Below are 26,973 nucleotides of genomic sequence, written 5' to 3'. Positions count from 1 at the left end.
TATTGGTGCCTACAGGTTTTGGTTAGGGTGGTCGACAACTTCAATAGTTTTAAGCAGTGGTGGACTTGGGTTGAGATAGGACAATGGCAAAGTTATCCGGTGGTTGCTGTGCTTACAAATTCTGCAGCTGTTGATGACTTGGAGAGCTACAATCCAAGGCTTCGAGTCAGATTAGCTCCCATAATATATCAAGCTCTACTACTGCTATGTGACTCTGCTATGTGACCATAAACTGTCATCGTCTTTGTATTAACAACTGTGGAATAAGTATTTTACAGATTCCAAATTTTTTGTGTCGAACTCTAAACGAAAAGTGTCATTTCCTCTTTTTAACGGATGGTTAATGCTTCTTGGTGAAACTTCAGACATAACGATGCTGAGGAAAAGAACTGAAAAGAGCGGGATTGTTCTGTTACTCTTCTGGTGAGTAATTTAATCATTACACTGTGGCTTTCCATTATTTTGAGTGACCATATTACAAAGATGACTAGAGCAGAATTGGACTTAAATGTGACAGCAGATGCAGATTACTCAAGAGAGAGAACTAGAGTGAGCTCCGGCCACAATTGAATCCAGCTGCATTGCTCTTCATACTCGGTTCAACTTCTCTTTAATTACCACATCTTTCTTCCAATTGAGGGAATATCTTAACAAGGATGTTAAACATAGCTTTGTAGTACCAATTTCTCCATCTCTTGCAAAACAAAAGTGATCCAATCGCCATTCCGATTCCAAATGTAAATCCAATTTCAGCACTGATTAGACCCCAATAAATCTCACCTCCAGAATTTTGATGGCTTCCTTCTAATGTTGGTGGTGACAACACTGGTCTGTTTTCTGCTGTCAACGGTGGCCCATATAATCCTTTATTACCTACAAATGAAGCTTTCGAAAATGTTGAAATCTGAGTACCTTTTGGGATCTCCCCAACCAGTTGATTGTATGACACATTCATGAATGAAAGGAAAGTAAGTTTTGCAAGCTGTGGTGGAATTTGGCCGCCCAGGTTGTTCTGTGAGAGGTCTAAGGACTCGAGTTGTTGCAAGTTTCCTAATGATGATGGGATTTCACCTGTAAAAGCATTACCCGACAGGTTCAGTACACGCAAGGATTTCAATTCTCCAATTTCCTCAGGTATTGGTCCATTGAACTTGTTGCATGAGAAGTCAATTGAGGTGAAGACAGTTAGAACCTTTACCAACTCCATATCTATGCCTTTGCTAGTCACAGTAATTGCATCCTGACAAAAATACTGGTTGTGAAATTGAAGGTGATGGAGCTTTGATGCAGCATCATCTTTGTTAGCCATCATTGCCTGCCAGGTTGACAAAGATGATCCTGGTATTTCACCATCAAAATTGTTGTTTGCTAAATCTATGATCTGAAGCATTGGCCAAGTGCCATTAGTCTTGGCACATCCAATGTGCCCATAAAACTTATTGGATTGCAAAGCAAGGACACGCAAAGTAGATATGTTCTTCAAAAAGCATGGAAAGGCATCTGTTATCTGATTTTTTCCAAGAATTAAAACCTCTCGCTTCGTGCAGTTGGTTAGAGATTTTGGAAATTGTCCTTGTATCTGATTTCCACTTAAGTCTAGACTTTGTAAGCTGCAACTTTGAGGAAATTTATCAGCAATATAATCTGTAAGGTTGTTTCTCCTCAAATTAAGCACTGCAAGAGCTTTCATTGTAGTCAAGCACTGAGGAAAGCTTCCGCTCAATGAATTGTTGGACAGATCAAGTATCTCGAGAGATTGTGAATTGCATATTGACCTTGGAATGATCCCATGGAGGTTATTGCTTGCAACAGAGAAGAATATAGTGTTACTAGTGAAATATGCACCGATGTCATCCGGAATGCTAGAGCTGAAATTATTCCTTGAGTAATCTAGAGCAAAAACATGAGGTGATGAGAGAACTGGGATTTTCCCCTGGAGCTGGTTAGAATGAAGGTCAAGCACGCGTAGACTACAAGGCATTGGATTCAGTAAAGGACCTTCTAAGAGGTTCAGGGAGTTGGAAGAAAGATTTAGAATGTAGAGTTTACTGAGCCCCCAAATCCAGTTGGGTATCTTGCCATGTATGTGGGTGTCTGAAAGGTCCAAATTGAATTCTCAAAAACTCTGGGAATGGACTTCTCAACTTCCCTGAAGCCAACCTCAAGACTCTAAACTGGGGAGAGGAGGAATGCGAGAAGTTGGTAGCTTGGAATTCAAGTACTGACCCAAGAACAAAAGTCGGTACTTGAATTCCAAGAAATAAGCTTGGAGGATATAGAAGAATTGTATACAAGGCCATTCTTGAAATGGAGCAATGATAGTTGCTGGTCTTCCTTACACTGCAGGCTTTGAACTGCAATGATCAAGAAAAAGAAGAACTGGAGGAACGGTTTCATTTTTATTGGGTAATCTTTCGGAGGCTGATTATCAAAGTGAAGAACTGGTAATGGTTGTGTGTGGCTTTAATAGAATGGTGGTCTCCATGATATTTATCTTGGATCTATTAATTGGTTTAGGAAATTGACCTCTGTGGTTGGTATCTCTTTCAAGTCTTCCCTTGTGACTCTGTAAGACTGTTTTATTCAATGTTGCTCTCCTGATTTCAATTTCGGTGGCTGATGACTGAAATTAAATAAGCAACAACAGGAAGACATCAGATGACTTATGACCTTCGATGATCCAGGTTCAGTTTCCAGCCTTACTTTTGTCTTTCTTGCAGCACAAGGCTTCTAAATATTAAGCTCTACTACTCGATCTGCATGGACTGCAACAGTACCCAGTTTTAAATTACACCAATCCATCTGTACAAAGAACTTCGGAATGGGTACAGCAAGGGATCTGAAATTTGTATAATATGGGATTTTTCATCATAGACTTCAAAATTCTACCATATAAAGCTAGCCCAACCATAGTTTTTGTTTCTTAAACACTGTCCTCCAAAGACTGCAACAAGCTCTGACTATTTAACTCGTATAATAGACAGTTAGACACTATACATGAATTTGTCTATTACTAGCATATAAAATATAGAAGCCTCCGTTTCTTCCTTGATAGGTGGAAACTGCCCAAGTTTACCCTGTCAAAGTGTCAATCATAGGACAAATGATAATATCTGCAGTACACCATTTCTGCACAATTCATGGGTTTAAACTGAGAGGTAGTACAACATCTGTTAATGATATTCTTAACAACCTTTTAACCATGACATCTGTTAATGATAGTCTTAACAACCTTTTAACCATGACTTTCAATGTGTAGTTAATATCCAATCATTTGAATACTTTCGAAAACAAGAAAAATCTAATGAGACTAGATAACTTTCTTATTTGAACCATCTCACACCACATAGTATTCCATAAATATTACGAAGATAACTAATGCATAACTACATTAACATGTGATAGCAGAAGCACATTCTTATTTCTTGTACTAGTAAACAGAAAGAACACCAAGGTGAGCCATGAGCTATATGGAGACTAGCTGCACAGCTTTCACAATCATTTCAACGCCTCCCATACCGTTGATGGATAGAAACATGTCTTCTGTGATTGCCAAATCTTTGTTCTAGCTGAGGGAATATCCTAACAAGCATGTTATACATAGCCATGTAATACCACTGCCTCCATCTCTTGCATAAGAATAGTGACGCAATGGCAACTCCAAAGCCAGATGCAAATCCAATTTCAACACTGATAACATCCCAATCAACCTCATGTCCAGAAATTTGACTACTTTTTTCTATTGTTGGTGGTGATGATCCCACTGTGTTTTCTTCTGTTAAAGGAGGTCCCCATAGATCTTTATTTCCTTCAAATGAAGTTTTTGGAAATGTTGAAAACTGAGTACTTGTAGGAATCTTCCCCACCAGTTGGTTATTTGAGAGATTCAAGAATGAAAGGAAAGTAAGCTTCGCAAACTGTGGTGGAATTTCACCGCTCAGGTTGTTCTGCGAGAGGTCTAAAGACTCAACTACTTGCAAGTTACTTAATGATGATGGGATTGCACCTGTGAAAGCATTATTAGACAAGTTGAGGACACGTAATGATTTGAGTCCTCCAATTTCCTCTGGTATTGATCCATTGAACTTGTTGCATGAGAAATCAAGTAAGGTGAAAACAGTTAGAATCTTTGCCAAGTTCATCTGTAAACCTTTGCTACTAACTGTAACTGCATCTCGATAATTAATCACATAATGCATACCTCCCTGCATTCCAAGGTAATAGCGATTTGATGCAGCATCATCTTTGTTGGCTATCATTGTTTGCCAGGTTGACAAAAATCTTCCAGATATTTCACCATCAAAATTGTTGTCAGCTAGGTCTATAACCTGAAGCATTGGCCAAGCTCCATTAGTCTTGGGACAACCAGTGGGTCCATAAAAGTTATTGGACCGTAAACTAAGGAGACGCAAGGTGGATATGTTCTTCAAGAAGCATGGAAAAGTATCCGTTATCTGATTGTTTCCGAGGTTTAAAACCTCCAACTTTGTGCAGTTGACAAGAGATTTTGGAAGCTGGCCTTCTAACTGATTTCCACTTAGGTCTAGACTTCCCAAGTTACAATTCTGAGGTAATGCATGAACATTTGTAACATTGTTTCCACTTAAATCAAGTACTGCTAGGCTACTCATTGTAGTGAAACACTGAGGAAGAGAGCCAGTGAAGGAATTATTGGATAGATCAAGAACCTCAAGAGCTGCTGAATTGCAAATTGATCCGGGAATGATCCCATTGAGGTTATTGTTTCCAACAGAGAAAAATGAAGTATACCTAGAGAAATCTGCACCAGTCGGTATGCCAGAGCTGAAATTATTGCTGGAGCAATCCAGATAATAAGAAGAGAAATTTGGGATCTGCCCTTGAAGCCTGTTGTAACTGAGGTCCAGCAACCACGGAGAGGTGACATTGAGTAAAGGACCTTCTATAGTTCGTAGGGAGTTACAGGAAAGGTTCAGATGATGAAGATTAAGCTTCCAAAGCCAGTTAGGTATCATGCCATGTATCAGGTTATTTGAAAGGTCCAGAAAGGCCAATTCGGATTGATTTCTCAAGAAATCAGGGAATGTTGTCAACTTTCCTGAAGCCAACATCAATTGATAAAGCTGAGGAAATGAGGAATAAGAGGAATTGGTAGCATCATAACTGAGCACCAAGCTATTCTCTGAAAGATAAAGAAACTGAAGATTTATGAGCTTGTGAAGACCATCAAGAGGAAATGAGCCATTGAGACTGTTTGAATTAAGAAGAAGTCTCTGAAGTCCTCTGAGATTAAAGATAGACATGGGTATTGGCCCTTCAAGGTTGTTATCACTTAAGTCAACAATTTCCAACAAGTAAGAAGAGGCATTGCAAATTTCAGGGAATTGACCAGAGAATTGATTGTGGCCAAGATCTAAGCTCTTCAGCAAGGGAAGACAAAACAAAGAGGATGAAAGGTTCCCTTGGAGCATATTATTACTTAAGTTGATAGTCACTAGGCTAGTAAGGTTTTGCCACTGAGTGCAACTAATATGACCAGTTAGATCATTGCCGGACAGATTTATTTCGGCTAGATTTTTCGCGCTACTGAAGCATGGAATTGAACCAGTAAACTGATTCCCTGACAAGTCAAAATGAACCAATTTTGTAAGGTTTCCCATTGACCTTGGAATTGATCCAGTAAATTTGCATCCTGTAAGATCTATTGTTGACAACATACTGAGGTTTCCAATGGAGTCAGGTAAGACCCCTGAAAAGTTTGTCACAAATAGATTCAAGGATTGAAGAGATGCATTCTTTGAAAATTCGGGCAAGGAACCACCAAGACCATAGTTATAGGAAAGATCAATAGTTTGTAAAGAAGGTACCTGAATGATCTCTTTTGGAAATGTTCCCTGCAAACCACAGCTACTGAGACTCAAGGTAGTCAAGTTTGTAAAGTTGGCAATGAATCCAGGAATGGGAGAAGATATCTTGTTAAAATCCAACCGAATCACGGATAGAGATGAGAGCTTAGCCAGGGACTTGTCAATAGGGCCTGCAAGATGACAGTTGGATAAGCTCAACACCTTCAGGTTTGGCAGTGATGACGATATGGCTAGGGACCAGTCACTTCTCTGTGACAATATATTCACATTGTCAAGATATAACTCTGCAAGTTTCGTGAGGTTCTGAACCAGCAAGCTCAAATTCTGGATCTCAAGTCCTTGATTGGAAATATCAAGGATAACCAACTTTGCCAACAACGAAATCTCAATGGGAATTTGCCCTGCATAACCAGCAGAGGATAAGTTTAGGTACCTCAAACTTGTGAGCTTTCCGGTTGCAGTTGAAATTTGAGAGCCAGTGAAGTTGTTAAAGGCCAAACTGAGGCTTTGAAGATGTTGAAGATCAAACAAACTGCTAGAGTTGTCGATTCCACCTGAGATAGACTCGCGGCTGATGTCAAGAGCAACAACAGTCCCGTTAGTACTGCAAGTTACACCCGACCAAGAACAGCAGTCGGTTCTTGAATTCCATGATACAAGCTTGGAGGAAAGAGAAGAATTAAAAACGAGGCCATTCTTGAAATCGAGCAACGTTAGTTGCTGGTCTTTGGTACACTGCTGGCTGTGAACTGCAGCGATCAAGAAAAGGAAGAAAGGCAGCAGAGTCTTCATTTAGGTAGATGCTGGGGTATCGTGATGGAAATGCTGGGCTATCGTGATGGAACGCAGTGCTGCTAATGGTTATATATATATGTGCATGGTTTGTCACCATTAGAACTGACTTGGAGGTCTTCTCATATCGATCTTTACTCGTCAATTACGACGTCTCTACGGTCTTTTCTGTTCGGCCATGAAATTTCCTGTCAAGTTCTGGGTTGCAAGTGGAATTATATATAAAGCCGAAAGTAGTTCGTAAAACTAAACAGGGTCCTCCACCCCCCATATTCCATAGCTGAATAGTCAGTGCTTTCTGTTATAATACCGGTGGCTATATACCAGTAGTATTGGTAAAAGTTAAGAATTTAATAAGGCAACTTGAAGAAATATAGTTCTAGTGAGTCACAATCATATGATTTGAATCATAATTAATTAATATGCAGAAACTAATAATTGTCCAAAGAATATGCATGAGCCTCTAATGTTACTTTGAAGCTTGAGTAGATCGAGTGCGGCTAGCTCTGATTGACTTGAGTGATGAGCTACAAACCCTGTACTAATATTAGAGGATCACATAGAAATAGGAGGTTTTCCACTTTCTTAATTAATGGTAAAACTCATTTGTTTACCAGATAAGGTAACATATCATTTTTCTTTGGATCAAAATAATTTTATTCTTGTTTTGGCTAAAAGCAATTTCATCAATAAGAATCAAAGGAGTACATTCATTATTTGGCTTTCAATAGGTAGCTTACTCCCAAAACATGATCGTAAACTTTCAATATAACTACTTAAAATTTTCAGAAAGAAGTGAAATCTAATGAGACAAGATAATTTTCTTATTTGAACCAGCTTACACCGCACTATATTACAAGATGACTAGCTATGGCAAAACTAAATTAAAATGTGACAGCAGAATCACATTCTTATAGACAGTACTAATAAAAGAAAGAACACCAGAGTGAGCCATGAGCTATATGGAGCTAGCTGGACAGCTTTTACAATCATTTCAATGACTCTCGTACCTTTGATGGATGGAAAGATATCTTCTGTGATTGCCAGATCTTTGTTCTAGCTGAGGGAATATCTTAACAAGCATTGTTATGTAGTACCACTGCCTCCATCTCTTGCAAAAGAATAGTGACGCAATATTGGCAATTCCTAAGCCAAATGCTAATCCAATTGCAACACTGATAACATTCCAATCAACCTCATGACCAGAAACTTGAGGACTTCCTTCTACTGTTGGTGGTGATGTTCCCACTGTGTTATCCGCTGTTAGAGGAGGCCCTCATAAATCTTTGTTCTTCATTTACAGGGATTTTGGAAATGTCGAAAACTGAGTACTTGCTGGAGTCCTGCCCACCAATTGATTATTTGAGAGATTCAAGAACAGAAGGAAAGTGAGCTTTACAAACTGTGGTGGAATTTCGCCGCTCAGGTTGTTCTATGAGAGGTCTAAAGACTCGACTTCTTGCAAATTACTTAATGATGATGGAATTGCACCTGTGAAAGCATTATTCGACAAGTTGAGGACTAGTAGTGATTTGAATTCTCCAATTTCCTCGAGCATTGATCCATTGAACTTGTTGCATGAGAAGTCAATCAAGGTGAACACAGTTAAAATCTTTACCAGGTTCATCTGTAAACCTTTGCTACTAACTGCAGCTGCATCTTGAAAAAAAAAACCAAACCATTCATACCTCCCTGAATTTTAAGATGATTTGATGCGGCCCCGGCTTCATTTGCCATCATTGCCTTCCAGGTTGATAAAGATCTTCCAGGTATTTCACCATCAAAATTGTTATAAGCTAGATCTATGATCTGGAGCATTGGCCAGGTGCCATTAGTCTCTGGACAACCAGTGGATCCATAAAAGTTGTTGGACCGTAAAACAAGGATACACAAGGTGGATATATTCTTCAAAAAGCAGGGAAATGTATCTGTTATCTGATTGCTTCCGAGGTTTAAAACCTCCAACTCTGTGCAATTGACAAGAGATCTTGGAAACTGACCTTTTAACTGATTTGCACTCACATCTAGACTTCTTAAATTGCAATTCTGAGGTAAATTAACATGTGTAAACTTGTTTCTCCTTAGATTAAGCACATTAAGTTTTCTCATTGTAGTGACGCACTGAGGAACCGTGCCAGTGAAAGAATTATTGGACATATCAAGAACCTCAAGATAAGGTGAATTGCATATTGCATTCTGGAATGATCCCGTTGAGGTTATTGCTTGAAATAGAGAAGAATGCAGTACCATCAGAGAAATACTCACCAATATCAGTCAGCATGCTAGAGCTGAAATTGTTCTCTGAATAATCCAGATAATAAATGAAAGGTGATAAGAACATTAGGATTTGGCCTTGAAGCATGTTGGAATGTAGGTCAATCAACCACACAGAAGTGAGGCTGAATAAAGGACCTTCCATAGCTTCTAGGGAGTTATATGAGAGATTTAGTCGTTCAAGACCGATCCTCCAAATCCAGTTGGGTATCATGCCATGCAGGTGGTTCTCTGGAAGGTCCAAAAAGATCAATCTGGATTGATTTCTCAAAAAATCAGGGAATTTTCTCAAATTTCATGAAGCCAACCTCAATTGTTCGAACTGAGGAAAGGACGAATATGAGAAATTGGTAGGTTTATAACTAAGAAGCAAGCTATTGTATGAGAGATGAAGAAGCCGAAGATTTTTCAGCTGGTGAAGACGATTAAGAGGAAATGAGCCATTGAGATTGTTTGAATTAAGGGAAAGTTCTTCAAGTCCTCTGAGATTAAAGATAGACATGGGTATTGGCCCTTCCAGGTTGCCGGCCAGACTCTTGTCTTTCTTGCAGTGCAAGTCCTGTGGCCTGCCAAGACCAAGCCAAGGCCAAGGCTATTTCATCCGACTGAAAGAAAAGATGGGCATGAATGATTGATTCCTAAAGCAAATAGGAATAGTAAAACGTAGTACAACTGTTGGGAGTGGCGTACGTTTCATCTTTTACGATTATTTGGGCCTACATTCTTTTTCTTTTTTGTGATATTGTGGACCTCTCAATGGACTGGGCCCAAGAACATATCGACTCCGAAACCAACCCAAAATTGAGATATTCAGCCGACCCAAGAGCAGTTCCAGTTAACTATTATTTTCACTTCTACCGGTCGATAACCCTAATTAACAGAACTGATGAGCAATAGATTTCAAATTTGAGACTTTATAGTTGCAGATTTGAATGGATGATGAAGATAGTGTTTTAGTTTCTCTTCGATCTGAAAAATGGAAAAGATTTTTCACACTAAAAATGTAGGTAGTTCCGATAATGAAAAAAGGTAGATAGGTGAATAGAGGACCCTCGAGTATTTACAAAGACTAACAGAGGTGGACTGGCACGTCGAACGCAACAATCACATTCTAAAGACTTTAAATCCATTGCCCAAAACATCTCTCTATTACCGCGTGACAAACTGAAAACACTTGCCTTTATCTTATTACTGAAGCATATTCAACTTGCCTTATCTTATCACCGCAACGATCACGGAGTACGACGCAAAAAAGGCCCCATTTCCCATTAATACTCCCATTCACTCATGTCTGGAAACACTCTCAGGTGGTTGAGATTCTCACGTTGAGTGAAAGGCAGATTCAACCCCCAACCCCAAATCCCAGGGTGCCACCTGTCCGCTCGCCACGTGGAGTCTGATCCGCTCCTTTATATCATCCCCCCATTAGACCCCACTTCTATATATATAACTGGGCCAAACCTCTCCTTCTCGCTGCTCACTTCTATTCTTGTGCCACACCCACCAGAAGTGGATCACTCCAGAACAAACAGGTGACACAGACACCTTCTTATAAGCAAAAAACAAAAGGGCTTAACCTCTTAAAAGCATCCACCTTTGTGAGTTGAGTTGAGAGCGAGTTATGAAAACGTTGGCGAGTCCCAGTTCGGGGGTGGTCCTGGAAATTTACAGGGACAGAGAGGCTGGCTTGGTGAACAGGGTTGAAGAAGCTTCTTGCTTTTTCAGGCCTCACAAGAAAAATGGAGACTTTCGGTTCTTGAATTTGGTGGCGTTTCTGCAACAGAGAAAGCCCATCAAACCTGTCGTTTGTCTTTCATCGAAAACCCAGGTCAAATTCATCTCTTGCCTGTCATTATATTTGTTACTGTTTAGAAAAATATCCTTTTGTTATGATCACATTTTTGTTTTGATATTGCTAAGAAGTTTTTGGAATCTTGTTATGATTAGCTTTTTCTTTGGTGGGATGCCTTAATCTGGTTGTGGAAGACTTGTTTCATATAATAATGGGAGGAAACAAAAAGGGTCATTTACAAATCTGGTTTCTTTCTGTATCAGGATTTTAAACATTATCCATATAAGCCAATAGGGTTGACCCAAATAGAATAGCAGTTTATGTTTTATGAATTTGTTTCCATATCTGTGTAGATGATCCTGATTATTAAAGAATGCTAGTACCAGGCTTGGTTTCTGTTCTAGTTTGAAATTATCAGTCTGATTTTTTAGTGTTGTCTGTGCAGGCAGAATTGGAGACTACAGATGCTCAGATTCAAGAAACATGTAAGCCTTTTTTGTTTTTAGTTAAGAAATGTAAGTGTCTGTCTTTACTAGCTAGTTCTCAATGACATTTCCATGCTGTGCAGATCCAACAAAAACTATGCATGTCAAGTTCCAGTTGCAGAAAGAGTGCTCCTTTGGTCAGCATTTCCTCATAGTAGGGGATGATCCTATGTTGGGTTTATGGGACCCTGAGAGAGCAATACAGATGGACTGGTCTGATGGGAATGTGTGGTCTGTTGAGCTGGTGTGTAGAAATCCAACTAAGAAGTGTAATTTTGTTTTTCTTTTTCTTTGTAAAATTGAAACCTGAATTTGGGGTTTAATGTCTTTGTGTTTGTTTAATTAGGATATACCTGTTGGGAAATCAATCCAGTTCAAGTTCATACTAAACGGAAGCGCAGGGAATATCTTGTGGCAACCTGGCCCAGATCGAATTTTTCAAACCTGGGAAACTGAGAACACAATCACTGTTTCTGAAGATTGGGGAGATGCTGAACTTCAGAAAATAACAGAAGAAGCACAAGTTTATAATCAAATTGAGGATTCTAATATCAACTCAGATATATTGATTCCAGAGGATGACAACTTGACTTTTCCAGAAGAGGAGCCAGTGTTTAATATAAACATGGAGTCGGCCAATGTTGATAGTTACACTGATCCAGCACAGATACCGTTAGTGGAATCATACCAGGAACAAATTGTTGCTGATAACATATCTGTCTCACAAGAGAAGCCCAAAACTTTTGTTGCTGAGAATATAACACCAAAATGGCCAAAGCAAATGATGGAACCATACGAGGAACAAATGGTTGCAAGAACTAATGCCCCAAGTGAGGATTCTGCAGCCATCCCAAACGAGATGATGGTGGCACAGAACATTTTTGGAAATAATGGCAGAGCTGCAACAGCAAGGAACCTCGCAAGCTCAAACACTGAGGAAAGCCTAATGAACTATGAGGAAGAAGGACCTGTTCTGGTACCTGGCTTGAGTCGTGCACAAGCTGTTCCAACTGAAGAAGCAAACAAAGAGGAAGTTGAGAAACCAATGACCTTTGATGGCTCGGTTGGAGCTTATGAAGCTAAGGAACTGAATATGCCAGAGGTAACTGCTTGATGAGAGTGAAGTTCTTTTTGTCTTTTTCTTTTTCTTCTACTGCATCTGCCTCAGCCTGAAATAACACTCCATTTCAATTCCAAAAACCACGAGTTGTCCAGGGCTAGGAGATTCTATACTATAGTTTTGGGTTACAGCTTGTATTGTCTTTGAATCTATGTTCCTATGAAGAAAAGGTCATGAAGATGATGTATGGCAAGGCAAAAATATTTCCATTTCATCAATATTAACAGTCATTTAAATTGTTAGAGATATGAAAAGGAGGATGCTTAAAGATAAAAAGCTCTTGTATTCTTCTTACCATCAGCAATCAACAATTTTGAAGTTTAACAATACTTTCTTGTAATAAAAGTTGGATTTCAAGCAATAGAAAGGCTAATAGAATTTTCTCCTACTCAATGTAAACTTGCACGAAACTATGCCGTTGAGTGATCTATCAAGCATTCCATATAATTTTTTTTTCTTCTGCTGCAACCCTGTGGATTTTCATATAGTCAAATCTTCCGTATACATGAATCCTATTCCTAAAACCATGTGAATGAGGACATATAACCACGCATTGTCACTTGACTACTGTATATTGTGAGTTGTTTTGTAGTGATATATGATATTGATAAATTAAGACTTGTTGTCATGATGAATTATTTATCACTGCTGTGGCAATCCACTTCTCTTCAATACCAGAAACTGATATAGATGTGCTTCCATCTTTGTTAGTGCTATTGTTGATGTCTTGTTTCTGTTGCTTTACATGTACTGAAACCAATGAAATCAGCTAGAAGAGAAGCAAGAACCATATAGGGAATCACCTCAAGCAGAAACTATTGAGATGTTCAATGATAATATAGAGAAATTTGATGAAGAACTCAAGCAAAAGCCTCAACCAGCTGAAAGGGAAAATCAGTCCAAGCCTGACCTACCCAAAGGCTCACCTCAAACAGAAACAACTGACATGTTCAACAATAATGAAGTGAGTTTTGATGGTGGACTCGAGCAAAAGCCTCAAACTGCTGAAACTGCAGAACAGTCTGCTTCAGAGCAAACCCATGATATCTGGCACAGTGACATGCAATGGGGTCGTAAAATACTGCAGAAACTTCTGATTACTTTCAGATTGCCTTAGTATAAATCTCTGGAATTCATGTGAGCCTGTGACTCCTGATTTGTTGCTTAAGTTTTGTGGTGGCCATCAGAGAGAGTTGGAGAAGGCCTTTTTTAACAATTTCTGTGATAGTATGTACATATCGACTTTGTGCCTGTTTTGTAATAGTGCTCAGGTTTTTTATTCTTAGGTTTGTCATGTGTATACCAGGAAATCTTACTGTTTCCCAATTAGAGCCGAGTATTTTATATTTCTGTCATGAACACAGATTGATATGTGGAATGAGGATTTATACCAAATGTAGGATTTTGCCATATGTTTGTCCAGAATGCTGATTGTTTAAAGATTTCAGTGTTTTGCTGCTTCTTTCTGATATTGTCATCAAATGAAGGGACTTGATATTCTCCCATGCAGCTTGAATTTGAAATCTTCTGTATCACTGGATGTGTACAACTCTATATATCTATCCATCCTTCTCGGGACCTAGCGTGTATGAGAAAGATAATCGGTTTGCTGACTCTTGCGATTCTTCGGGTTGTACTTGAAAGTAACATGTAGCCGGAAAGAAAGGAGTTCAGAGTGATTTTAAGATCTGTGCAACATATTTTACTGCATCCAATTCACTATGCTAACTGTGAAGACATTATCCTATGGTGGAAGTGGAACACAGATAACGATTTACCTGGAAGAATCATATGCTCAGTTCCAATGACTTGAGGTTGATATTAGTTATAAAGGTCCGCATAGCGTACGCCATTGGGTGCTTTTCTGCCTGAATTCGAGGTCAGCCTACCTTTGAAAATCTGTGTCCAGCTGACTGTTAGATTTATAGTCCAAACCGTTCAGTCAGCGCAGATCGATTTATATATTGGATATCGATAGCCACAACTTCCAACTCGATTAATCTGCACCCAATGTTTGAAGTTATGAATCATGTCACTGGCTCAGTGGCTCACTGTTATAAGAGAGATTGCGAAGAGCATAATACCCAAATGAAAGCTAAGCAAAAAATTATACCTCCGAAGCTCGTTAATCATCTATAGTGTCCTTCTATATCACATTTTTATAATCTTGAAATGTTATGAAACAATAATGGGCATGATTCTCAAGTATGGTTCTCTCACATGCTGTGTCAAACTTAACAACTCAGTTGATTGGCATGCCAAGTGAGGCTAAGGTGGGCATGGAAATGCCCATGCAAGAGAGACCAACGGTAGGAATGCTAAGTAACGCTAAAGATGGGGACGCACATGCCTATGCAAGATTGCGAGTGAGGTTAACAGTGTCTCCTCAAGCGAGGTTAAGTACACTGAAAGATGTTGTATGCTTTTTTAGATGCAGGAATCTACCACGAAATTTTCTACACAATGATATATATATATATATATATATATATATATATATATACCATGATTTTCCACTAAAAACCATGGGAATTATACTATACACGGATTTTTGGCCAAAATCGCATGTTCTTATTTTCTCATCAAAATCTTCACACCTCTAAATCAAGATTTTTAAGCAATGTTAAAAAACTAACACAACTCAAAAATATCGCTTGAATTTTGATTTTTCTAATTAAATTTTGCGGTATCATAGGTAAGATATAATTTTTACTTTTAAGACCTATTCCAAGAAACGGAAATCAAAGACACATAATAATAAAAAAATCACAATTTTCCCAATTTTCCTGACTTTGGTTTCATATATAATACCAAGACTCAAAATATTATGATACGATTTTTTTTTTCATGGTTATTGACATTTATTTTAGTGTTTATACAATTTTTTTTTACGTAATATTGATTAAATTGTTGGGGCCGTGACCACTTACCCAATTTTAACCTAAAAATTGCCCACTTGCTCCACTAAGAGTTTTTTGACCCCATTTACCCAATTTAAACGCAAGTGACATTTTTAACCCAATCAAATTATTAAACTACAAAATTCTCTCTCTCCTCCTATCAGACTCTATCTCAGACTCTCTCCCTCTCTCTCCTCTCTCTCTCTCTCTCTCTCTCTCTCTCTCTCTCTCTCTCTCTCTCTCTCTCTCTCTCTCTCTCTCTCTCTCTCTCTCTCTCTCTCACTCTCTCTCTCACCTCCTCCTCCTCGTTGGAGCGTCGGAGCACAAGAATCCGATCCAGGGCGGTGAAGACTTCGCTGCAGAAGTCGTAGCCCGGCAAGTCGATGACGGAGACGAAACCTTTCCGGCGGATTTTGGGCCAACTCGGATCTGTTTCTCGATCCGAATCTTGGCCGGGTCTACCTTGGGGAACCCGACGGCGACGGCTTTTTGTATCATCAGATTTGATCTTGAACAGGGTCAGCTTATTGAAGAGTGTTACCCACCCGGTTGTCTTACGCAAGATGAGGAGCTTGAAATAGCTTTCAGTTCATTCCCAGATTCCGTTTCCCAGCATCAGAATCATTCAAGCATTCATGACTGTATATTCATTTTCCGGTTTCGAAGGCGGAAACGTCTTCAAATGGACAAAGCTTCAAGATCTGCCGGTCCGATATTGATTTCTTCGTCCCCAGCCATTCTGATCTGGTGCCCAGATCTTTTTTTTTTTGTTTTTTTCGGTATCCTGAGATTGCAATGTAACTGTGGGGTTTGTTTGATGGTCTACTGGGGGCCAGTAGACACATTATTGGCCCCCAGTAGACTTTGATACGAGGGACAGGGATCACTATAGTGTGGTGTTTTGATAAGTTACCTGTTGTTTTCTGTGTATTAAAGTCAAATTATATGTGAATCCTACAAAATGGTGCATTTTTGGTGGTCTATTGGGAGGCAGTAGAGACATTGGACTTGGTATTGGGGGGCAATAATATGATTATTGGGAGGCACTAATATGATTATTGGGAGGCACTAATATGATTATTGGGAGCCAATAATATGATTATAAATTGATCAATTGTGCCGGTAGTGTATTCATTTTGGTTTTGGGAGTTCATACAATTCACTGGATGGCAATAATATGATTATTGGAGGCAATAATATGATTTTTGGGAGGCAATAATATGATTTTTGGGGGGCAATAATATGATTACTTGGGGGCAATAATATGGTTACTGGGTATTATTAGGGACCGGTCGCCGGTCGCCGGATTCCTGTCTCCGGTCGCCGGTCACCGGAGTCGGCGGCCTGCCACTGATCACCGAAGTCCGGCAAGGTGGAGGATGATTTCTCCCTCTAAGTGAGAAAGAAGGAGAGGGCAAAAAAGTCCCAAAAATAAATAAAAAGAATTAAAAAAGAATTAATTGGGTAAAGGGGAAATAATCCCTTAGAGTGTTTTGGGTAAATGGGGTTTTTAAACTCTTGGTGGAGCAAGTGGGCAATTTTTAAGCTGAAATTGGGTAAATGATCATTTTCCTTATTATGACTTCTCAGACTCCTGTAAGTTCATCTTGCATAATGGTAAAAAAGACACATGTTCTGTCTTGACAAATTGCTTCCGATAGATGCATGGAATGAATTGCCAATATGATTGAAGCTGTTATACGTTTGTAGACTCATGAAAATAACATTGGAAAAAGTTATCTGCAAACGCTTCAAGTAACTAAAACTTGTATGAGTCTACTGTACAATAGTGCTCGGAAGGGAGGTAGAGGATCATAACATGTATGTTAAACCTAAGATGCCCCGAACAAGAAGAGATGATAATCCCCAAGTTCCCCACATTCAACTGGAATATCACTATGTAAGCAGGAAAAGATGGGGGCAAAATGGGTAAAAAAAATCATAGCCCACCTTTCCAACAACAATATTACAAATACTCCTTCACCTTTGCAATATTTAAAACAACTATGCCAAGTGAAAGAGATACTCCGAGTAGTATGAGAGCATCTGCCACCGTATGGTATAATTGATATGCTATATAGCCATATATGGCTTGAACCAAAGGAATATTCGGTGGTATCTTTGATTAAGATTGCATGCTGTTCCCACCGTATGCCATAATTGGTATGCCATAATTCAAAGATTGCATGCAACGGTTACTTTTCTTATTTTTTCCAAATATAATAATGGAGATGGCTTACTAGATTGAAGGCCATATATGGCTTGAACATCGGTCCATACGGTAAAAACTTTTTTTGGGAATTGTGGAATGCCTTACCATGGGAGAGGGTAATAGGCTATATATGCCTTTATAGGGTACGATGGCAGATGGTCTGAGATGCCAAGTTATGCCTCGAAAGCCCGCTCCTTTTTCTCTCCTCTCCCTCTCTGTCACTGCTAATTGTAAACCAGAGAAAGATGGTTCCATTGGACTTTGTGGGATCGTCACCTCATTTCTCCGAGAGGGAGGATGCACTAGCAGAAGGACTTGATTGTGATGACTTCAGTCCTGAGGTTTGTCTTTAGGGCCCTTCCTCAGCCGAGAATATGATAGGTTTCGTGGACCGCCCGCTAGTTCTTCCTTGGATCGTTTATTCGAAACAGACTGTAGCAACCTGCAAACATTGTTACTAAAATAAGAATTTGAAAGCATGAAACATGAATTAGGAGCATTAAACTCATTGTTGAAGAAAGTGCCATAAGAAAATATCTGATCATCACTTTCTACTATTGGTCAATCATACAGCTGCAGATCCGGGAGATAAATGGCTCAATTTCAGAAATTGCCAGTGTTACCTTGGGGAATTGGCACGCTTTTGAACTTGCTGACTCGCCACAGTAGAAGAGCTTCCAGGCTCACCTTCAGAAGCCTGTGCATTTAGCATTGAATATTTTAGTCATGTAAATTTTTGATGATTGCATGTACTAGATTGAGCTCTAGTGTTTTCTATTTGTCCAGAAAAGGAGTCACTAAGGGTGCAGAAACTTCACTCTCACAGGAAGAAAATGGGCATTGCATATGTTAAATCCAGCATATAATTTGAGGGAAATATGGGAATCTGCGAGATTTTTAAAATCTTCATGCAGTGAGGGAAGTCACGAGGGAATAACCCTACTTACAATGTTTACCAAAGAGATAACTATCAAAAACTCTTACAATATTTTTAAAAAAAATTATAAAAAAAAAAACATAACTAAACCAAGTACATGGGAATACTTGGATAATGGGTAGAAATGAGGGACAGACAACCAATCCCGTACCTTTCAAACAGGAATTAATGGAGCCTATAAGGTAGCATTAGCTGACATGAAGCCACTCCCCTTTCAGTGTTTAGCCATCACATCTTCGTGCGATGCAATATCCAAAGTAGGAGTGGTTTTCCTTATAAAACCACTACCCCTGATCTGGAAATGTCTTGCCCACATACCCTTTATCCAAGCATCACCTATGTTTCTGAACATAGAAAATAATCAAGTAATGAAAACATCATCGAGTCCCCACCTCAGAAGTACTTTCTTTTGGCAATCCATCTTCCATTAGCCCCTCAGCTGATCCTGGACCAACAATGTCCAAAACAAATCCGTTTTCATTTCCAAGAGAGAGTTTATCAAAATCTTTGTCCACTGCTCCAGATTGCGGTGCAATATATGAGACATATTTTTCTGCAATTTCATATTTAACATTTGGCTGGTATAAGTGAAACCGGCACACACAGGAAAAAGGAAAAAATAAAACAAAACAAATGTGAGGAAAACAGAGAATGTGGCTTCAAGAATAATATTACCAGCCAAGCTGTGAAGTGCATTCTCAGCAGCCTGTTGTTGAGCATCCTTTCTTGTCCTTCCTGTTCCAAAACCTATCTTCTCCCCAGTGAAGAGCACCTTTTTTAAGAAAAAGATAAGAGTCCAAATGATACAAGATTACTTTCTAATGATACCAAGTAAAATTCAAAATGTAACAAATGGAAAATGAACTTCAAATCATTTCCCAGTTTTCTAATTCATTCCACCAAAACCGAAACCAAGAAGAAGAAAAAATATATTCCGGCTTATATTGAGAAATGCCACACAATAAGACAACATTTTAAATTATATGTGGGTATTCATTGAATTAGAAAGAGCTCTGTAAATTTTAGCGAAAATTACTGAAATACAATTGACTATACATTGACTTCCACTGACCTCAAAAGAAAACTGCAAATCGTTACTGGTGCTTATAACAGCCTTAAATTCAACCTGTGTCACAACATGAACTCCATTAAAAATAATAATAATAAATAAAAATGAAAAGTCTAGATGGGGGAGGAGGGACTTCAGTTATTTGTACCTTTGAGCCGCATCTCCGTCCGATTTCCTGCAGCACACCAATAGATAAAGGGGACGGCAGCGCGTTCACTTTTCCAGATTCTTTTTTAAAAGAAGATGCCTGATTCTGAGACACACCAGCCTCTGCACAGACAACCAAATAATAGCTAAGTACAGTCACAAATGAAAAACAGTAAAATGAAAAGACACCTTATTATGAATTCTCTTTTTATTTTTCGATGGAAATGGAAGTAAACTATACTAGAAAATTATTTAAAACACTTATTTCATGATCTTTCTAATGCTGAGGGGAAGACAAAAAGCCACTTTGAGTTCTGAATAACATCTCCCATTAAAGAATTCTAGCTGTGTGAGATAATAAGAAAAAACCTAACTAAAAGGAAAGGTTAAATTGAGTGGTCACCCATTCCACACATTATGAATGGATTTAACAAAATCTATGTTATTCTCTCCATTGAAGATGGAGTTACTAAATGTCTCATATGGCTCACGTACAAATGATAGCCTATAGTAAATAACAGACTCCTGGAACAAGAGACTTTGACTTGCTAGCATATAGTGCACCATAATATATCAAGTAGACCTTCTCGGCAAGAGTTTACTATTCCAATGAAATAAGGAAGTGATTACAGTTTATAATGTGAATCATCCAACTGGCTTCAATAATATGAGCTTCTTTACCATGTGAAACAAGTCACCTACCTGATAACACACTTGGAAAAGGAAGATTTTGCTTTGGGAAATCATGTCCAGAGCTAACCTGCAAATAGAGCAAGTATTGAGTGTTAGAGTCCTTTGAGCTACACCTCAGTTAAGATTGGCAAAACCAGTTAGTGATTCTTAATGAATTTTTAGCATTCAGAACAAACCTCTTCCCTCCTTGCCTCAGATGTCTGTGAGAGTAAACCAGTCGGAGCAGACTGTTTATTAAGACTAAACGGATTCTGGTGGATCAGCTTCTCAGGTTTTAAGACATCAGACTCTTGACCAGAAACAGGAGGTCGAAAACTTAAATGTCCTCTTTTCTTGTCATCATCCACCAACCATCCTCCTTGTGCATGTACTGTGGATGCTGAAGTTTGTGCAGGTACTCTAGATGAATTTGGGGGTTCACCAGAGCTTTGACTCCTTATATCTAGGCAAGGATTTGTACCAAGAAGTCCTCTCTTCATGTTATTATCACGATCAGAAAAGCTGTCTCGTCTAACAAGAGGTCCAAGCAAACTAGGTTCTAAGGCATAACCAAAGAGAAATTAGTATACAGTGTAGGCAAATACGGTACAATGCAATATGTATAACCAGGATATTGTAAAACTAGCATCAAAAGACTCCCATACTCTGAGTAGGCATGACCGGTCTCAAAGATGTTGCACCAGGGACATTGAGGACAGTTGCTACAGGTTTCTGGGAGTTGTCAGGTCTTAACTCAGCATGATTAGAATAAGCCATTGAGTCCATAACACCCTTATCATCCTGAGAAGGATTACAATTGTAAAAGTGCACACAAATCATCATGGCTAATACAGCACACAAAGCAACAACAGGAACACACTGCAGCAAGGAAAGAAAAGCTTACAGGTTGGTTCAATCTCCGTTCAACTTCACCACCATGCATTCCTTCACTAAGGGGAGCAATTCCATTTGGTACAAAACCAGCATCCTGACATCAAAAGCATTTAGTTGATATCATAAAGTATACAGGAATACTAACTTTCAATCAATTAATTAAGAATCATATATGTTCAATTCACATACCTCTGATATCAAGTAATTGCTCACATCAGGAGAAGGAGGTAAATTTACCACCTCATCTTCATAAAAAACTTCAGAAATTCTTCGCAAGAAAATCTCATCGAACTCTCTGAAAACAAGTGGCATTATAAAATGACTTAGAAGCAAGTTCTTTGAAACTCACATTTATTACAATTAACAACGTAATGTTAATCTTACTTAAAAAAGCAGCCCCTGACATTGCATGCAACATTTCTTGCTACACAGAGGACAGGAACGGCATTTGCTGTCTGTCGAAGAAATCAAGTTAAAAACTACAATGGAATATGAAGAAGAAAATAATTTATCTAAATAAAATTTGCCAAATACAAAACCAAACTCATACAAGAATAAACTTATAACATGTAGTACCTCTGCTTGAGGAGCATAGTAAGGAGTAAAAGCTGGAACTACATGAACTCGAGGTTGATCCTTATCTTCCCAGACCTTTGAACGATCATCAATAACCATGGCCATCTTTGGATGGCACGTTCCAAGTTGGAAGACATTGAGTAAAGATTTCCGCGAACCTAATAAGTTAAAACCCCGGTCAAAAACATAAACAAAGAGTAAATAGCTACCCCACAGACCAATATTTTAAAACAGCTTAATCAAGATATGCAATAGGACTAGTTACACCATCAGGTCCATCCCTGACGATTTCTATTTCATACAATAAGATTGTGTTCAAATAATGCTGATAATTAATTAAAAAAAATTAAAACCTTGTAACAATGGCATAATAACTTCAACTTATAAGTATTACAGCTCAACGGAAAATAAGGGTCTATCAAGACCAATTATGATATAAGCTACAATATTACTAATATGATGGCTTGCTTACCTGATTTGACACAAACAACACGGTCAAGAAGTTGCTTTGAACCTATTAGTTGTCCTTCTGGGTCTAGAAGCCTCCACATTTCTAATGCATAGTCCCTTTCAGCCATCGTACAGACATGAACTTCAAACCGCTTGCGTCCTTTTGCTGTTAAATAACTTCTCAGATCTTCCCATGCAGGCCGTAACCTGACCAGCACACTTGTATCACGAACCTGCAGAGGAAAAATGAAATATACTGTAACCTTTCACATGCTAGTATGAACTATCAATAATATGTAACGAAAAATGCAGCAACTCTGATGGGATGACTACTTATCAGTATTTCTCCCTTTTATTTCATTTTTAATTGTCTGGGTACTAGTATAAAAGGACCAACAAGCTAAGAGACAAATGTTGTTAAATAAGCAGTGCAGCTGTTAAAAAAACCTAGGCAGTTACACCGCCTCCTCAAATGCAAAAGTATATACCTCAACTACGCACATAATTCTTGTACAGCCCTAACATAACCCAATCTATCCCTACATTGGTATTTAACTACCCAATCTATCCCTACATTGGTATTTAACTCCTGGTTATGGATGATATGTTCTTATACACAGCATAATAGATCTATTGAATCTTCCTAAACCTCAGCATTCAATTGCACACCTAAATAGTTAAGTTAGCAGATATTGAAACTTCTACAATTAAATAATGCACAGAGCCAAACAATAGAACAGAGAAAACAAACAAGCATAGAAGTCTTCCAAACCTCGGGATTGATGCGAGTGAGCACGATGTTCCTGTCTGGCAACCTAACGATCGGCCGACGGATTCTCTCGTGGTTACCTGACAGTGGAGGAACCTCCTCCATTTGAATCTTATACACCTGTCCGTTATCCACCACACAATCATTATCTATATACTGCCTCAACAACCACCTATCGTCAATGTAACGTTTCATTTCATTAGACATTCCGGCTATTCGCGACGTTTCACTCTCTCGTGCAATCCAGCTTCGTAAAGCCTCAATTCTATCCTCAAACGACTTCATTGTGTTGGCAACAATTAGAGTCTCGTCGAGATCAAATACAATTGAGAGACACCTAGGGTTCAGCATTCCAAGAGAAGCATTATACAGACCTAAAGGAACCGAATAGCACCAAAAGCACGGAAACTTTTTCTGCTTACTTGGCATTGCCACCAAGTGAATCTCTTCATTCCCAACCAACACTACCGCCGTCTGCACAACAAAACCAAGTCATTCCGTTATCACACTACTTCGTCACTAACTACCGTTCAAGACATTTACAACAAAACCTAGATCACATTCCTCTAAGCTATTCAATTAACTAAAGTGTTCGGCCAATTAATGTAAATCCACATATTTTGGAACTATTAAACACATTTTCTCAGCATGTTAACCAGAAATCTGAACCAATAACTCGAAACGAAAACGGAAAACAATCGATTGAGTGGACCTTGAGCTCGTAGAAACACGAGGCGTGGAGGTTGATCAAATGAGGCTGTTCAACAGGGGTGGCCGATTCGAGCTTGCATCTAACCGAAAATGAGGAAATCGTTTGAAGAACTGAGAGGGGTGGACAGCGTTCACTTTGCTGCGATATGTGGTGGATTCGAATCTCGTTGTTTGGGAAATGAAATTTCCCCTCCGTCACCTGAATAGCGTCGAGCTCACCCAAGCACAGCTCGCCGTGATAGACCACGGACCTAAACCCTAAACTGCTCATTCAGATCAATTTGTGAAACCTAAGCGCGCCAAGAGAGATGGTGAATTCGTAAATGTTGGAAAGATCAGGGGGTTTCCTGTGGAAAAATTTGGAGTAATTTTCCAGTTTTGCCTCACTATTTTCCGGTAAGACCTTCTCGCTCTCTAACTTTCTCTCTCTCTCTCTAACTTTCTCTCTCTATTTCTCTCGCTCTCTAAAATCTAAATGGCCTACGGTTTCAAACAACGAGGGTGCGCTGTATTTATAGCCCGAAAGGGTCAGTTATCGCTGAAATTACGGAAAAGCCCTTTCGTACGGTACCTGTCGCTATTGCGTTTCATACCCTTCGCGGGTATTTGTGAAAAAAGTTGGGCACGTGTCTTATTTGGGAGGCCTTAATTTTTGAAGGTGCACTTATTGACCGTTGGATAGCACGTCAAACCAAAAAAAAAAGAATATACAATTTTTATTACACTAGGCTTTTTACAGTAGTGTGAATTTTTCAGCTGACGACTCATTGACTTGTCACTGTCAATCTCTAAATGGGCCTCCACATTTTTACTACGGACGGCCTAATATGGGCTTCATTCAGCTATTGGGTTGGGCCTCCAAACTGAATTGTTAAGACTCTTTGAAACTAAGTGCCCAAGTTGAGTTCCTTCTTCAAGAGCATCTTTGAGAATTTGGTATGAAGCATGTGTTTTCTCACACAACATGCATGCAATGTCCAAGCATGTTGTGACTTGTGAGAGAAGATCGCAATGACTGTCAAATTTATTTTTTTTATTTTTTTTGTTACAAACGGGGCCTAGAAGGCCCAAACACAAAAAACAAACAGACTAAGAACTGGAGTAAGCACTTCTTCTTGCTCTAGACACTGAGGCTATGTCATCCAGGTAAGGTTGAGCAGCATGAATGGGAGTGTCATCAAGAGTAATGAAACCAAGCTCATGGTTAATACTATCTTTGGCCAAGGCGTCAGCAGTCATGTTGCACTCTCTGAAGATATGCCTAATATGAGCATCCCCATGTTGTTCATGAGATTTAGGCAACCAGTCAGAAGAGGATGATTGTCAAGATCAGCACTCTGAACCAGCTGCACCAACACTGCAAAATCATACTCAACCTCAAGTTGAGAGATGTGCAAGCATACAGCCATTTTAAGCCCAAAGTACAGACCCCAAGCCTCAGCATCAAGGATGTTCCCAACACCTAAATTCACTTGAAATCCACTAATCCAGTTGCAAAAAAAAAAAAACAATAATTTCTTGTGTCAAATAAAGATGAAAGAAAAATATATATATTTTATTATAAAGAAAAAGTGTTTTACTAGAAAGATGTAGCTTTATTCATGGGACTTCTAAAAAAAAAAATTAAGGAAAAAAAGCCTTTAATCGTGGGAAAGCTGCCTAACCTCTTAATCAAAATGAGAGTGATCACGAAGACTATCTTTTTTTCTTTTTCTTTTTTCCTTTTTTGTGGAGAAGAATCACGAAGACTACTCACATGTAAAACAAGCACGTAGATTCCAGAAAATAAAGCAGGAAAAGAACAAAAATAACGTGGCACTCTTCCATTCGCTGTCGAGAACATATCTCTGGTCGGCAGCTCATTCCAGCCAATTAAAACTCACAGCGCGCTCTGTACCTAGTAATAGAATATCGCGTGACGGCGCTTTTAATGGATTCGAAACGAGGACTGGAACCGACTCCACACAAACCGTTACGGAGCGAAAGTCCAGGGTCCGAGAGACAGAAAAGAAAACCATGTCATCGTTCGGATCCGGGTCTACCCGCCCCTTCGACGACGGAGAGACTCAATCTCCGCCGTCGATCTTTTCAACCGGCGGTGGATTTGGAAGCTCCGAGGCGGAGGAGGGGCTTGCCCTGAGAGAGTGGCGGAGGTAAGTAAAATTTGATCAGTCCCAATAGTACGTGCGTGGCAGTTGGAATTCTTGTTTGCTGACGCAATCGATGATGTCATCATATGCAGGCGGAATGCGATTGAGCTGGAGGAGAAGGAGAAGAAGGAGAAAGAGAAGCTGAAGCAGATAATAGAGGAAGCCGAGGCGTTCAAAGTGGAGTTCTACAGGAAGCGGGAGCTGAACGTGGAGAAGAAGAAGGCTTCGAACAGAGAAGCCGAGAGGGTATTTCTGGAAAATCAGGAGAAGTTTCATGCAGAAGCGGAGAGGAGGAATTACTGGAAAGCAGTTGCGGAGATGATTCCTCGTGAGGTTGCAGCGATTGAGAAGAGGGGGAAGAGAGAGAAAGAGAAGAATAAGGGCTCTGTGGTTGTGATTCACGGGCCGAAGCCTGGGAAGCCCACCGATCTTTCGAGGATGCGTCAGATTCTGGTGAAGCTGAAGCAGAGTCCTCCTGCTCACTGGAACCCTAAGCCAGAGGAGGTGGCTGTGGCTCGTGCTTAGAGATATTGGTGCGAGTTTGATCGAGTGATCCTAGACTTTATCGTAACATAGAAAATTATATAATCCATATTATATGGACTATATGAGCATGTAAATTATTTTCTCTTCCATGCATGGGTTTTGGCATGGTTTGTTAATATATTTAATTACTTGGTTTAGTCTTCAATTTTTCTGCACATTAGCTCAAGCTCCATACGGCATCTTTAGTGTGCTTTGATCATTGTGCCTCAAGCTTGCTCTAGATGAACCAGAGAAATGAGTAATGTCTGATCACTGATTTTGATAGGATGAATAAGCTAGTGACTACCAAACTATCTGATAATTAAGAGAACATTTCTTTTGAGTCGATACATGCATTAATGTTGATTATTTGCACACTCTGCTTAGTGATCAGAGATTTCCAAAAGCCACGAGTTATTACAAGGTTCGAGCAAATAGCAGTGGCTTGGAGATGCCTGATCGAGTTGTTATGATCCTAGACTTTCACCATAGTTTGGGGTTAAGTCCATGTGAGCATTGTTAGGCAGTGTCTCTTTTGAGTCTGCCAAATGGCTCTCTTCCATGGATGGACTTTAGAGTATGAAATGTACTAGTTGGGGACTTTAAATTTTCTACACATTATATAGAAAAGATAATAATATATAGATAGTTC

The 26,973-nt window shown here is 39.2% G+C and overlaps 5 protein-coding genes across 7 annotated transcripts; 2 read left to right on the top strand and 3 right to left on the bottom strand.

Annotated features, from left to right (window-relative positions):
* Positions 1-610: 610 nt before the first annotated feature.
* Positions 611-1,981, bottom strand: LOC133722779 (receptor-like protein 7). Its single transcript, XM_062149649.1, has one exon. It carries the CDS (start codon positions 1,979-1,981, stop codon positions 611-613), a length of 1,371 nt encoding a protein of 456 aa, XP_062005633.1.
* Positions 1,982-3,503: 1,522 nt separating this feature from the next.
* LOC133722778 (receptor-like protein 7) lies at positions 3,504-6,638 on the bottom strand. The gene has a single exon (XM_062149648.1). It carries the CDS (start codon positions 6,636-6,638, stop codon positions 3,504-3,506), a length of 3,135 nt encoding a protein of 1,044 aa, XP_062005632.1.
* A 3,751-nt stretch (positions 6,639-10,389) lies between these two features.
* Positions 10,390-13,771, top strand: LOC133721699 (uncharacterized). Its single transcript, XM_062148382.1, has 5 exons — positions 10,390-10,740; positions 11,150-11,189; positions 11,273-11,433; positions 11,536-12,291; positions 13,079-13,771. The coding sequence occupies exons 1-5, from the start codon at positions 10,534-10,536 to the stop codon at positions 13,424-13,426; spliced, it is 1,512 nt and encodes a 503-aa protein (XP_062004366.1). The 5' UTR covers positions 10,390-10,533; the 3' UTR covers positions 13,427-13,771.
* Positions 13,772-16,930: 3,159 nt separating this feature from the next.
* On the bottom strand, positions 16,931-24,124 carry LOC133720491 (RNA polymerase II C-terminal domain phosphatase-like 2). 3 transcript variants are annotated; one of them, XM_062146822.1, is made up of 16 exons: positions 23,648-24,124; positions 22,939-23,409; positions 22,189-22,399; positions 21,717-21,874; positions 21,525-21,595; positions 21,330-21,435; positions 21,151-21,234; positions 20,912-21,047; positions 20,444-20,805; positions 20,277-20,334; positions 19,576-19,697; positions 19,431-19,484; positions 19,034-19,130; positions 18,751-18,911; positions 18,045-18,118; positions 16,931-17,863 (listed from the first exon to the last, which is right to left on the bottom strand). In XM_062146822.1, exons 1-16 carry the CDS (start codon positions 23,915-23,917, stop codon positions 17,752-17,754), a joined length of 2,547 nt encoding a protein of 848 aa, XP_062002806.1. In that variant the 5' UTR covers positions 23,918-24,124; the 3' UTR covers positions 16,931-17,751. The 3 variants fall into 3 exon arrangements, 1 of the variants encoding a protein (XP_062002806.1); XR_009851895.1 differs by having other exon boundaries at positions 17,799-17,863; positions 18,510-18,911; XR_009851896.1 differs by lacking the exon at positions 16,931-17,863 and adding an exon at positions 18,240-18,307 and having other exon boundaries at positions 18,050-18,118; positions 18,510-18,911.
* A 1,401-nt stretch (positions 24,125-25,525) lies between these two features.
* On the top strand, positions 25,526-26,487 carry LOC133721300 (clathrin light chain 3-like). The gene is made up of 2 exons (XM_062147874.1): positions 25,526-25,799; positions 25,889-26,487. Exons 1-2 carry the CDS (start codon positions 25,663-25,665, stop codon positions 26,319-26,321), a joined length of 570 nt encoding a protein of 189 aa, XP_062003858.1. The 5' UTR covers positions 25,526-25,662; the 3' UTR covers positions 26,322-26,487.
* Positions 26,488-26,973: the final 486 nt, after the last annotated feature.

This window comes from Rosa rugosa, chromosome 7, assembly GCF_958449725.1.
Source record: "Rosa rugosa chromosome 7, drRosRugo1.1, whole genome shotgun sequence".
Lineage (NCBI taxonomy): Eukaryota > Viridiplantae > Streptophyta > Magnoliopsida > Rosales > Rosaceae > Rosa > Rosa rugosa.
The sequence above is the reverse complement of the archived record's forward strand: the minus strand, read 5'-3'. Positions and strand labels throughout refer to the sequence as shown.

Bases quoted from the DNA above. Each gene is read 5' to 3' on its own strand.
- LOC133722779 (XM_062149649.1), bottom strand. From the start codon at position 1,981: ATGCCTTGTAGTCTACGCGTGCTTGACCTTCATTCTAACCAGCTCCAG.
- LOC133722778 (XM_062149648.1), bottom strand. From the start codon at position 6,638: ATGAAGACTCTGCTGCCTTTCTTCCTTTTCTTGATCGCTGCAGTTCAC.
- LOC133721699 (XM_062148382.1), top strand. From the start codon at position 10,534: ATGAAAACGTTGGCGAGTCCCAGTTCGGGGGTGGTCCTGGAAATTTAC. The intron at 10,741-11,149 runs GTCAAATTCATC...TTGTCTGTGCAG, and splicing joins GTCTTTCATCGAAAACCCAG to GCAGAATTGGAGACTACAGA. The intron at 11,434-11,535 runs GTGTGTAGAAAT...TTGTTTAATTAG, and splicing joins ATGTGTGGTCTGTTGAGCTG to GATATACCTGTTGGGAAATC.
- LOC133720491 (XM_062146822.1), bottom strand. From the start codon at position 23,917: ATGAGCAGTTTAGGGTTTAGGTCCGTGGTCTATCACGGCGAGCTGTGC. The intron at 21,235-21,329 runs GTATGTGAATTG...TTTTGATGTCAG, and splicing joins GCAATTACTTGATATCAGAG to GATGCTGGTTTTGTACCAAA. The intron at 20,806-20,911 runs GTATGGGAGTCT...GTTATGCCTTAG, and splicing joins ACCGGTCATGCCTACTCAGA to AACCTAGTTTGCTTGGACCT.
- LOC133721300 (XM_062147874.1), top strand. From the start codon at position 25,663: ATGTCATCGTTCGGATCCGGGTCTACCCGCCCCTTCGACGACGGAGAG. The intron at 25,800-25,888 runs GTAAGTAAAATT...CATCATATGCAG, and splicing joins GCCCTGAGAGAGTGGCGGAG to GCGGAATGCGATTGAGCTGG.